The sequence below is a fragment of the Typopeltis vanoorti genome, chromosome 16 (genome assembly GCF_054136105.1).
Source record: "Typopeltis vanoorti isolate ZY-2024b chromosome 16, IOZ_Tvanoo_1.0, whole genome shotgun sequence".
NCBI classification, from domain to species: Eukaryota; Metazoa; Arthropoda; class Arachnida; order Uropygi; family Thelyphonidae; genus Typopeltis; species Typopeltis vanoorti.
The window spans coordinates 48,778,402-48,790,601 of NC_143564.1; the positions used below are offsets into that span (position 1 = coordinate 48,778,402).

The 12,200-nt window shown below is 34.7% G+C and overlaps 1 protein-coding gene across 1 annotated transcript in view; it reads left to right on the plus strand.

Moving 5' to 3' along the window:
* LOC150098009 (spliceosome-associated protein CWC27 homolog) overlaps positions 1–12,200 on the plus strand; it is a 243,340-nt gene that overhangs the window by 105,805 nt on the left and 125,335 nt on the right. The window contains exon 5 of the mRNA XM_090406212.1: positions 5,231–5,328. Coding sequence (XP_090262338.1) covers positions 5,231–5,328 — 98 coding nt within the window. The remainder of the gene's footprint in view (positions 1–5,230; positions 5,329–12,200) is intronic.

Below are 12,200 nucleotides of genomic sequence, written 5' to 3' on the forward strand. Positions count from 1 at the left end.
TCAAGATCATTATGTTAGATCAATGATGATAATTGTCTGGTATTCTGGTATTGATAGGTTTACTATTTGTGTTAGATCATGTCTGATAGTGAATGATTTGGCTTGAGAGAGGAGGCTGTTTGTGTTATGAACATTAAAGTTTACTGAGAAGGTAATCTGACAATTTCAGTAATTAGACTGTAATAAATCAAGTCTTAAAGATAAGTAGTCAAAAAAGACAACATAGTTATCTGAATTAGGAGAGTAATAAAATCAGAAAATGAAAGCTGTAAAGTGAAGGAAGGAAATCTTGAGCCAGATATTGCATACTTATCTCTGTATTCATCTATTTTTCACCTACATTATTTTGCCTATTGACCTTTGGATTACATTCAGACATTTTAACTGTTAAACATTGGTGGAATACTGCATTGGTGGAACCTTGCTCCAGGAAATTGATGAGGCACGAGATTTAGGAGTGTTGGTGGATAAGGAATTGAAATTTAGGGGACACATTGCAAAAGTGACCAAAACAGCTCATCAAATCACTTGGTTGCTGAAGAATACGTTGACAAGCAGAGACAAGCAGGTTATTGTTCCTCTGTATCGAGCCTTGATAAGACCCAATCTGGACTACTGTGCTCAGATTTGGTCACCTAGGTTTCTTCTTGATGGGGAGGAGGTGGAGAGGATCCAGAGGCAAGTGACCAAGATGATAGCAGGTCTGTGGAATGAACCGTATGAGAACAGGTTGAGGATTTGTGGGTTGCAAAAATTGGTTGATAGGCGGAGGAGGGGAGATATGATTGAGACATTCAAATTACTGAAGGGTTTCTATAAAATTAATTCAGAAGATATTTTTGAGAACAGGGCTGGTTGTGGGAGGACTAGGGGACATCCATGGAAACTGGGCAAAAGTGTGGTTAGTAAAGGTGTTAGAGCTGGGTTCTTTACTTTTAGAGTAGTGAATGAGTGGAATGCGCTCCCTGAGTCTGTGGTGGATGCTGTGACAGTGAATGAGTTTAAGGCGAGGTATGATAGATACTGTATGAATGTCAAATAGTTGTGATGAATATGATTTGGGGCCTCCCTCGATGAGTCTAATGACTCCCTGGAGTTGCCCGTAATAATAGTAATAATAATAATAAACATGTCCTGATCAGTGTGCACGTGAGCTATACCTCTGAACTGTTTTCATGTCTTTGTATAGCTCACCAGCACCCTTGATCACTTTCTTGTCACTCCTGCCATCTGGAGAGAGAGAGAGAGACCCCATTCAGAATCATATCCTGTGATGATATGATACAATAATTTCTAAGACTTTCAATCCTAGTCTGCTTTTCTTTACATGTTACTAAAGATAGTTGTCCCGTCAGAAATTTATTTTGCCTATTCCCAGAATCTGTTTCTTCATTCTAGTCTGTATTGCCATAAAATGAAATCGCACATGAACATTATCCTTGTCTTGTTTGCAGTTTATGTGTAATTTCTTAGTCTCCATCCTCCAGCAAAATAGTAACATCCAACTATATATCTCATCCCGTAAACCTCTGCCACACACCATTATTATTATGTAACACCCCCAGGGAGCCCAAAGACTTATAGAGGGAGGGCACCCCTACTCTACAACTCTCCGTCTCCACCAACCACAACTACCTTCATCCTCTACACCAACGCCATCTACTGTCGGCCATCATCATTAGTATTTTCACAAACAATTGCAAACATCCATGCCAACGCCGGGATTCGAACCCACAGCCTTTTGGCTGGAGAGTGGATGAAGATTCTCTTGTCATGAGGAGAATCGAACTGAGCTGTTTTCTAGTCGAATGGTGCAGTGTTCCATTATTCTTCCAATTGCTCTAGGGAGACGCACACACTCCCTCAAAACCACACACTACTTCCCTCTGCATCTCCACTGTCTAGGCATAATTCCTCTGCTGTCATCAGAGGCACATCCTTGCCTTTCTTGCATTTCCTGTCCTCCTCAAAAATATTATACTCTTCTATTTCTGTTCTTATTATGCTTTACTTATTCCAACAATTTGGGTGAATAAATATAATCAATGCACCAGTTTGATTCCCATGGAATTAATAAGCTTAGCTATCAATGTTTGTGTCATTATTTAGTCTTACCTGTGCAACATTTCAGCTGTCCACTCATCTTTATTGCCGTTTATCCCATATTCCCCCACACCCAGCTACCATTCCTCACGTCTGAGCCCCCCCCCCCCCCCACACACTCATACATACATATTTCACTTATGGTAACAAACCATCTCTTATAAATCTATACTACTCACTACATTGATTTTTTGCACTGCCAAAATTTTGTAACATGCTTATTCTCACCACCATTTTGTCTTTGTTCTTTGGTAGAGTTGATTCCCAACAAGTTTTTTTTTTTTATTTATTTATTTATTTATTTTTTTTTTTTGTTGTTGTTGTTATTCCTTATATAAACTGCCTTGTGATTCATTTACTTTGGATGGTGACCTTATCATTGTATGTGAGGCTTCCAGGCTTTCTAGATAGCCATCTAGAAGGAATAATGATATATTTACATACAGGGTGATTATTTATAATTAAAGTTTACATTTCGAAAGATTGTAACTGGGTAACTACTCAGCGGAATGATTTAATATTTAACATGATGATGTGTGCATTGCTGCACACATGATGATGATATGTGTAGCAGTGGAATTTCATTTTGTACAAAAACCAACATTAGTTCTAAAAGTTGCTGCTAGAGCAATACATGGTACTGCAATACCATAGTGGGTAATTGAAAATGTCACAAAACATAGGGTATGCATGGCACATTGTGTGGTTACACAACAGCATGTTCAATATGCTATCCTCCATTGTCGACAATGTATTGAAATCACAAAACGCATGCTTAGCCACAGAACGAAAAGTTTCACTTGAAATGTTGTGGATATAGCATGTAATGAGGTCCACTAAGTTGGCTATGTGTCCACAACTGACAATGTCTTTGAAATGTCCCCACAGCCAAAAGTCACAGGAGTTCAGATCTAATGAGCACACTGACCACATTGTATGAAAATTGTGGCTGATGATCCTGTCCTCAGTAAAATGTGTCTGAAGTAACCGCTTGACAGGGGATGACAATGTGAGGAGGGACACCATCCTGAATAAAAACTGTTAAATCTAGGCACTGTTGAAGCGCTGGAATCACCTGATTGGCTAAGAAATATGCATATTACTGGCCATTAGCAGTGCAAGTAATGAGACCAGCAGGACTGAGCTCCTTGATAAGGAAAGATCTGATAATGAATTCTGTTGTAAAACAACACCAAATGTGGCCTTCGGGGAATGAAGCAGAATCTGTCGCATGACGTGTGAGTTTGCAGTTGTACATATTCATAGCACACTGTCTAGGTGGAAGCGAGTTTCGTCAGTCCAGAAAATGTTCTATGGCCAGTCATTTGCCAATTCAGTCTGAGCAAGAAACTGAAGGGCAAATGCGTTCTCATACACTCCAGTCAGGATTAAGCAAATAATGAAATTGGGACATCTTGTAAGGATAACATTGCAGAATTTGCCTTACAACTTTGTGAACCATGCTTTTAGTTTTGTCTAAAGACGGAAGCAACAGCGCCATGCGCTGTTGCTTCCTACAACATTTGCCATCCTGTCTTCATCTAATGCTGTGGCTACTTCCTCCAATGTCTGCCATTCGATGGGCTTCCCTCCTGGTATGCATTTCACTGCATGCCAGGAGTATCATACAGTATTTACATACACCCAATTCTCTATTTATATGGTAAATTAGTTCCAGAAAAAAATGTGTAAAAAAAGAACACAGTGCATATGAAAAAATAGAAGAATAGTTCCAGATGTGAAAACTTGATACAAACAATAAGTTATTTTAAAACAAAATATACAAAAATCATTGAATAAAACTCTTTAATTTTAATGGAATATTTTTTTAATTTTATTTTAAGTTCTTATTTAAAGTATATACATATGTATCTTTCTTAAAGAAAATAGTGTGTTACTAATAAAACAGAAATTCGAAATGGCTCAAATACACCGCACATATAGTTATTAGTTAAATTTTATTTTAATGGAAATAATTTTCAAAAATTTTAAATTATGTAGCACCAAGAATAAACAGTAACAGAAGAAAAGGTCTAAGCATGTATAAGGAGCTGATCCCTTTTAACCACCCAAATGGCCACATAGATAAAATATATCAAAAAATATAAGCATAACTTCAATGGATACTTTGTATCCATAGAATTATTGACATTATTGACAAAGGATGGTTTGGTGATTAAATCTACCCTAGAGACTTCAGATTAAATGGCTACATTAGCTAATTAAATTTTGTTATTAAATATCATATTTCCAAAAAAAGCATACTTCTTTCATGATGACCTATCTGATGCACTTTTAAGTTTTTTACATGAGAAGTTTTATATTTTAATATATATTCAATACTAAACACAATGATGAGGCCAAGACAGTATAAAGTTTAGAAAATGGGAAATGTACAAAACTAATACATTCATATGAAAAAGCAAGAATATAATATAGCAAAGTACAGAGAAAGAACAAAAATTAAAACTAGAAACTCTGAAAATCTGTAATACATGTGCTGGCAGTTTCTGATAAATCATCATCAGGTTATGAAGGATAAAACGCAGAAAAGTTGAGCTTGTTGTGAGGCTTAGTTTGAGAAGGACAATAATTAATATTATGTTGTTAGTTTTTCACTTGGTTATACTATAAATTAAAGATACCAAGAAGTTATATTCTTGGTTTAATCCTTTATCCAGGTGTAAGCAAATAAAGTTTGTGCCTGAGTAATTTCAGGACTGGGCAACTTGTATATAGAGGCTAATGACTTCACATCACTTGCCTTAGTATCCTGTAATGCAAAGCACATATCCTTATGTAGAATTCTATGCATTATGATGACCCTTTCCATAATATATAGCATTATACATGGAGATACTTTTATGTGTTCTGCTAAATTTTGATTATCCTGTGATAAATTATTATATCATTTATAAGCAGGGTGTGAACAATAACACCATCTAAGTTAAAGTTTGTTTCATCTAGATTAATCCTCATAATCAACAGCATATGTACATGGACTATTGATTATAAGGATTTAGTGTACTAGGATTTTGAAATAAAATGTTCAAGTTTATTTATTTTATATTTATTTCTTTATTTTGATCATAATAAAACTTTCTTTTGATCATCTATGATTTTGTAGGTCCTTTTTAATCCTTTTCCAGATATTATTCCTAGAATATTTAAGAAAGAACAGGAAGAACAACCAAAAGAGAAAAGAAGCCAACCAAAACCAACAAAGTACGTAATGTTTTTTTACATCCCCCCCTCTATTCTTCTATTTATATAAAATTAATGCTCTAGAAATTATAGTTTGAAACAAATGTAAAAAAAAAAAAAAGCACGTAATAATTATCATAATTTATGAGCAGTTGCTAAGTTCACACATTCTGTTACTTAAACTGTTGTCTTCTGTATCTTTTTAATGAATTCTAACCAGACAACAATACAAATATTAAAGAATTTTTACTTATGTGGTAAATTTATTCTCTTGTTCTGATTGATTCAAATATTAATTTTAATATTAATTCAAAATAATGTTCCATATATTTTTAGATATATGCAAAATTATGCTGAAATTTGCAAATGTGATTTGCCTCACCTATGAAAGTGTAAGGTATTAAACAAAATGTATTGTTTAAGCATTGTTTCTTCTATAATGCAGTTTGTGTGTTCTTCCTAAAAATCATCACTGCATTATAGAATTTTGTGCAATAAAAATAATGGGGCTTCTGGAAAAAATAAGGTTAGGGGCAGAACACCCAAAACCTGTACAGTCTTTTAAGTTATACTGTACACTAAAAAAAAAAACATAAAATTAATTAAATAAAAAAAATGCTGCTACACTTTTAACCAACCACCCAGCCAGCCAGATAGATCATCATCATCAAATTCCTGACATGTATCCTCAAGAGGTGTACAGGATATGATAGTCTTACATGAAAAATTTACATTATTACTAACTTCCTATCTACAATTTTCCTCCAAATCAGTCTATTATTTTTCAAGATTCCAATATTATCATTATCAGAGCTTATATTTCTATCATCTGAGGCACATTGTACCATATCAATCCACCTATATCTTGGTCTTCCTCTGGGTCATTTTCCTGCCAACCTGGCAGAGAACACTTGTTTTGCTAATCTTTCCTCGCCCATTCTGTTTAAGTGACCATACCACCTGAGATTAGCTCTGCTAACGCATTCCTGGATGCTGACAATGTCAAGTTCTTTCCTAATATCCTCGTTTTTAATATGATATTGCCATTGATGCCATCTGTTCATGTCTCTAATCTTTCTCAGGACTCTCATTATCTGCAGTCTTTAGTCTTTGGTCAAGTGTTTTACTTCTGATCCAGCTCTCAGATCCATAAGTTAAAACTGATTTGAACACTGTCTTGTATATAGTTAATTTAGTGTCTTGAGTAATTTCTCTCTTATTCCATATAAATTTATTCAATTGACTTCCTACCATACCAGCTTTATTGATTCTGTTGTCTATTTCCATATTTAATTTACCATCTTTACTAAAAATTGTGCCTAAGTAGCTGAAATGTTTTACTTGTTCCACAGGTTCCCCGTTCACAACATAGTTGACATTTTCAACAATTCTACCTATTTTCATTGTCTTTATCTTTTTAATGCTGACCTTCATACCATATCTATTACAACAGTTATTCAATTTAGTCAGGGAATCTTGCGAACTTGTTTCGGATTTATTCAGAAGTATAGCATCGTCCGCATAAAGCAAAGAGCTGACATTAACATCTCCAATTTTGATATCATGTTTAATACTACTTTCCTTCATAATGTGATCCATATAGATAATGAATAACAGAGGGGATATCTGTTATTCATTAATTCAATAATATGTGTACATTATCCGTGTGAGACAAGGATAATGTACATCCTTGTCTCACACCAGATTTAACATTAAATCATCTTCCTGTACATCCTTCAATTCTAACTGCCGACTTACAACTCAAATACAGACTAAGTATTGCTTGATATAATGCCCCATTGACACCATATAACTGCAGCGTATTGAATAGCTTCTCTCTTGGCACCTTGTCATATGCCTTTTCCAGATCAACGAAACTTAAATACAGATTTTTGTTATATTCCCATGCTTTCTCGACTATTTGTCGTAAAGTGAAGATCTGATCCAAACAGCCTCTATTTGGCCTGAATCCAGCTTGTTCTTCACCAAGCTTTTCTTCCACAATTCTCAACCATTTCTCAAGTATACTTGCATAGATCATGACAGGAACACTCAGTAGGGAAATACCTCTGTAAATCTCACATTCAGTTTTATTTCCTCTTTTATATATGGGCACTATTAGAGCTCTACTCCAATCATCAGGAATTCGTCCCTCTGTCCAGGCTTTCTGAACTATGCTGTGCAACCACTGTAAGACTTTTATACCACCATACTTCAGCATTTCTAGTCGAATATCATTTACTCCTGCTGACTTTCCATATTTCAAGCCTTTCATGGCTTTTTCTACTTCAAGTATGGATATGTATGCCTGTTGAGTGTTTTTTACCACTGTGCTATCACTGCTTGTTTCATTTAGCAATTTTTCGAAGTAATTACTCCATACTTCATGGATATCTTTTTCTACCGTTTTCATATTACCTTTATCATCTCTAACTCCTTTTACAGCACTCTTTCCTCCATTTCTGAGCTTCTTCAGCAACCTCCAGAATATCTTACCACCTTCTTGATAATTATTTTCTATATTCTTGCCAAAGTCCTCCCATGACTTTTGTTTAGCTAGTTTTACACAGTGTTTTGCTTTCTTACATTTGTCTCTGTATTCTCTAAGAGCAAAAGCTGACTTATTTGCCAGGAACTTTGGTATGATTTCTTCTTTTCCTTCACTGTCTCTTTAACTTCCTGTGTCCACCATGGAGTCCTGATTTTTCTATCCTTGCAGACAACCTCACCACATGCTTCTCTGGCTGAATCAATCAGTGTTTTCTTCAAGGCTTGCCACTGAATCTCCAAGGTTTGGTTCCTGTTCTCAAACCTTTTCATTTTTTCTTCAATAATCTTTGTATATGTTAGTCTACAGTTCACATCTGAGAGCTGCTCAACTTTTATTCACTTTAAAACTTTCTTACATGTTATTCTTTTCAATAGGAAATTCAATTTTATCCTGCTCAAGACTAACTCTAGTGTCCTGCACCAGGAAAAAAACATCACTATCAACAATAACATAGTCAATGAAAATTTTCTTATTCCTTGCCTCTTCTCTCCATGTGAATTTGTGCACATTTTTATGTTGGAACATGGTGTTAGTAATAACCATTCCATGTCCTAAGCAGAAATCCAACAAGTATTTGTCATTATTATTAGCTTTGCTCTTTTTTCCAAATTTTCCCAAAATATTTTTGTATGTCCCACAATCATTTCCTACTCTGCTATTTAGATCCCCAACAAGGGCCAACTTTTCATTTTTATTCTGTCAGTTGCTTTTTCTAAAGTCTCAAAAATTGCTCCACTTCTACCTTAGTGGAACCTTCTGTGGGACCATAGGCACAAATAAGTCTCATTGTCCAGTTCCCCATTCTCATATTTGCCCACATTACTCTACTTCAGACTGCCTGCTATTCAAGAAGATTAGCCTCATATTTAGTGTTGAATACTATGGCTACTCCTTCTTTTCCTTGATTGTCATTGCCTGAATATAACATTTTGTATTTATTGCTCAGAAAGATCTCACCAGTTTGTGTCTTTTTTGTTTCAGTCAGTCCTATTATGTCGATCTGGTACTTATCTAATTCCTCAGCCAGCTCCATTTCTTTGCCATTCTGGCTTCTTATGTTGATGGTACCGATCTTTAACTCTGGTGATGTTGAGTTGGGGTGTGTTTTTAGATTTGTTCCAGTAGCTGACTTTTCGCTGTTCGCCCTGGTTCCCTGGAAAAAACAACAGGGGCCTTGTTTAAGTGGGCGACGCCTCAGGTGGCATGAAATTTTGTCATGTTGTACCATCATTTTTTATTTTGGTTTAACCAATAACAATACAATTTGGTCGGCTAAATCCCAGATTGCCAGCCCATCCTCGTCATTCTCAGTATCCAGGTAGATACCCAACAGGGTGCACCACGAGAAGGTGAGGATTGGACATTATTTCAGAAGCCCTGGTGGGTTCTCTGCATTCCTTTAAAGGCTATGTGGAGGTCTCCTCTCAGTTATACAGCTTTGACCCTTAAGCACCCTGCAGATAGATTATTATATCAAAAATATAATTTCATATCCATATCATTTATTCTAATATCCAGTGGTTATATTGACTTCAATGGATACTTTGCATCCATGTAATTGTAGATGTATATATATGTCCAGGCGGGTACAGTGGTTAACCAGAGGTTAACATCTTTAATTCCTAATAAATAAATTCAGTACTACTATAATAAATATTATATTTCTTTAGCCTTATTTTATTTAACTTTACAGAACTTGCAGTTGTTCTTGCTGAACAAGTTTCCTTTATTTTCATAGTGTTGTCTCTGATGGTGTGCAGTGTGGATTCCTTTAGGCCTGTCGATCTCGTATATTCTCTTTTCTTTCAGAATATTTTATTATTTGAATATTATCCTCAGTACTTAATGTTTTCCATTTTTGTTCATTACTTGGATTCTTATAACCAGGACATTTACTTATGCTTCAGATGCTGTATTAAACACTTTTAATGAAATAGGTACACAATCTTGGGAGAACAGTAGTGAGAGGATGGAAGAAAGAGATAAATTGAGCTGTATGCACGCACACATTTTGTATATACCTCCACTGGTCACTATGCTCAGCTGGGGATGTTTTTCGCATTTACTTGGTATTGCTTGGCAGCACAAAGCATAGTCTCCTTGTGAAAAACACATATGAGCTATGAAATCACTTGTACACTAATCATGTATGAGGGATTTTCTTCACTATTTAACTGTTGCACATGAACGAATTTGCACATTACAAACATGCATTAAAATAGAAATGATGGTACTGCTAGTTCATATTCCACTGCAATCCTAAATGCTTCCACATTATTTCATTTGAAAATATTTTTATTTAGTACAACTATAATAAAATTTAATGTATGTAATTTTTATTATTTTTTGTAGAACACTTACTTTTGTCCCTAACATTACTAATGTTGCTATAGGATTTACAACCTTTGTGTGGAGTTTAATACTAAAATTAAGAACAATCAAATAAAAAAACTTATCATATGTAAATAATAATATAAATGATTTCTAAGGTGACAGAATTGAAGAAATGCTCAGAGTATATCTCCAGTCTTTACATTTTTGGTTAATGGCTAATAAAGGTTTTTTCCTATGTATAAGTTTCCAATCTGTTTTGAAAATTTCTTCCTAACAAAATAGCCAAGTCATGTTGTGTGTCCAGTAGCATATTCTTCTTTTCATAACATTGGTAATAAGAATGGAAAAAGGGAATGTAATTTTTCATCAAGTAGCAATAGCACTGTTACTGGCTGACTTATAATGGAATGCAGCAAGTAGTGCATTGTTTGCTTTTATATAAACAGTTACACTTGTTCGGGACTTTGAGGATTTCATTTTTTTACAAATAAATGGTCTGTGTGTTTGTCTTTGTTTAGAACTACCACATTGAAAAGCATAGAGAATACAATGAGGATGCATGTGAAACAAAATCATCTCTAAAAGAAGAACATACAAAGATTCCCAGAACTATCACAAATATGCAAGAAGCAGGAATTTTGCCAGATGTACACTTAGAATTAACTGTACATAATCAAATAAATCTTTCTGATGATAGTATACTCAAGGAGAATCAAGTTTTTTGATGATCTACAAATATGAAACAGAAGCTAAGCAGGAAAATTATTTCACTAAATAATTAACCAAAAGTTTCAAAAGCATACATTCTCTAGTTGGAAGAAATGCCATTTAGACCTGTAGGTGACATAGGATTTTATCATCCATTGAACTACCTGGCTGCCTTTGTTTTTGTTGAAGGGCTAAAGTGGCCATTACCATGTTTAGTCTTCAGAGCAGAGACTTCAGTTTCTGCATCCCTCTTGTATTACAAGTAAGAAAGAGAATCTTCATGTACATGCCTAAATCACTGTGAATAATGAGTGAGTCTCCTGATGATTACCTGATGGTAATCATTAAAAGGCTTCTGGATCAGCTACTGCAAGGTCATGATGGATGGAGTGTTGACTATAGAGGGAAGAGCACTGTCAAAGCCACCTGTGGGCCAAAGATTGGGTATCCCTCTCCCTGTGCAGAACATGTATCTTTGATCACCTCACTGTATGTAATTACTCTGTAATTAACTTTTACATTACAAACCATGAAGAAATACTATAATGGTACAGAACAGAAAAAATTTCCTACAAAAAATCAGAATAAATAAAATAAATAAATCTACAAACCCCCTGGAAACTGGTGTTTTTCATCCCTTAAACTCAAGAAAATTGGCCGTAGATCCACACTGTTTCAAACAAATAGTATTGACTATGTTAAGGACCATGAGATGGCAACACTTGTCTGCCTCTCTTCATCAAATGCTCTTCATAATTAATGATAGTCTTGTGTCAGCTTTCTCTGATTGTCTTCTGGTGGAGATTGAACTGTTCAATCTCCACAATCTCCAACTTCAGTTCAATCTGCAGAAGTTAAATAGGGATAAAACAGCCTCACCTACTCTCAAATAGGAAATACAAGTCATTAGCAGATTTGTTTAGTTGCAAAAAATAATAAAATACAGAAAAACACAAGAAATAGCTTTGTAATTAAAAAAAAAAATTTAATTACAAAATAAATATTGAAGTGGATGTGAAGATTTTTTATGGCCTTAATCCAAGCATAAATATCATTAACTTAAGTAATGATGTACATCTTTATTTAAGTCATTGATTTTTAAACTTTTTTAACAGTAGTACCCCTTTTGTAATGAAAAGCTTGCATCTTCCCTCATCTCTCTTCATAAAATAATCAACAGAAATGTTTATCATAATATGTATATCATCATAGGTGGACATAAGTAATGTTAAAAAAATTGGTAGATTTCAATGAATTTTGTGTGCTGTTTGTGATAGTATTTTTCAAGTTAAGTGTATCT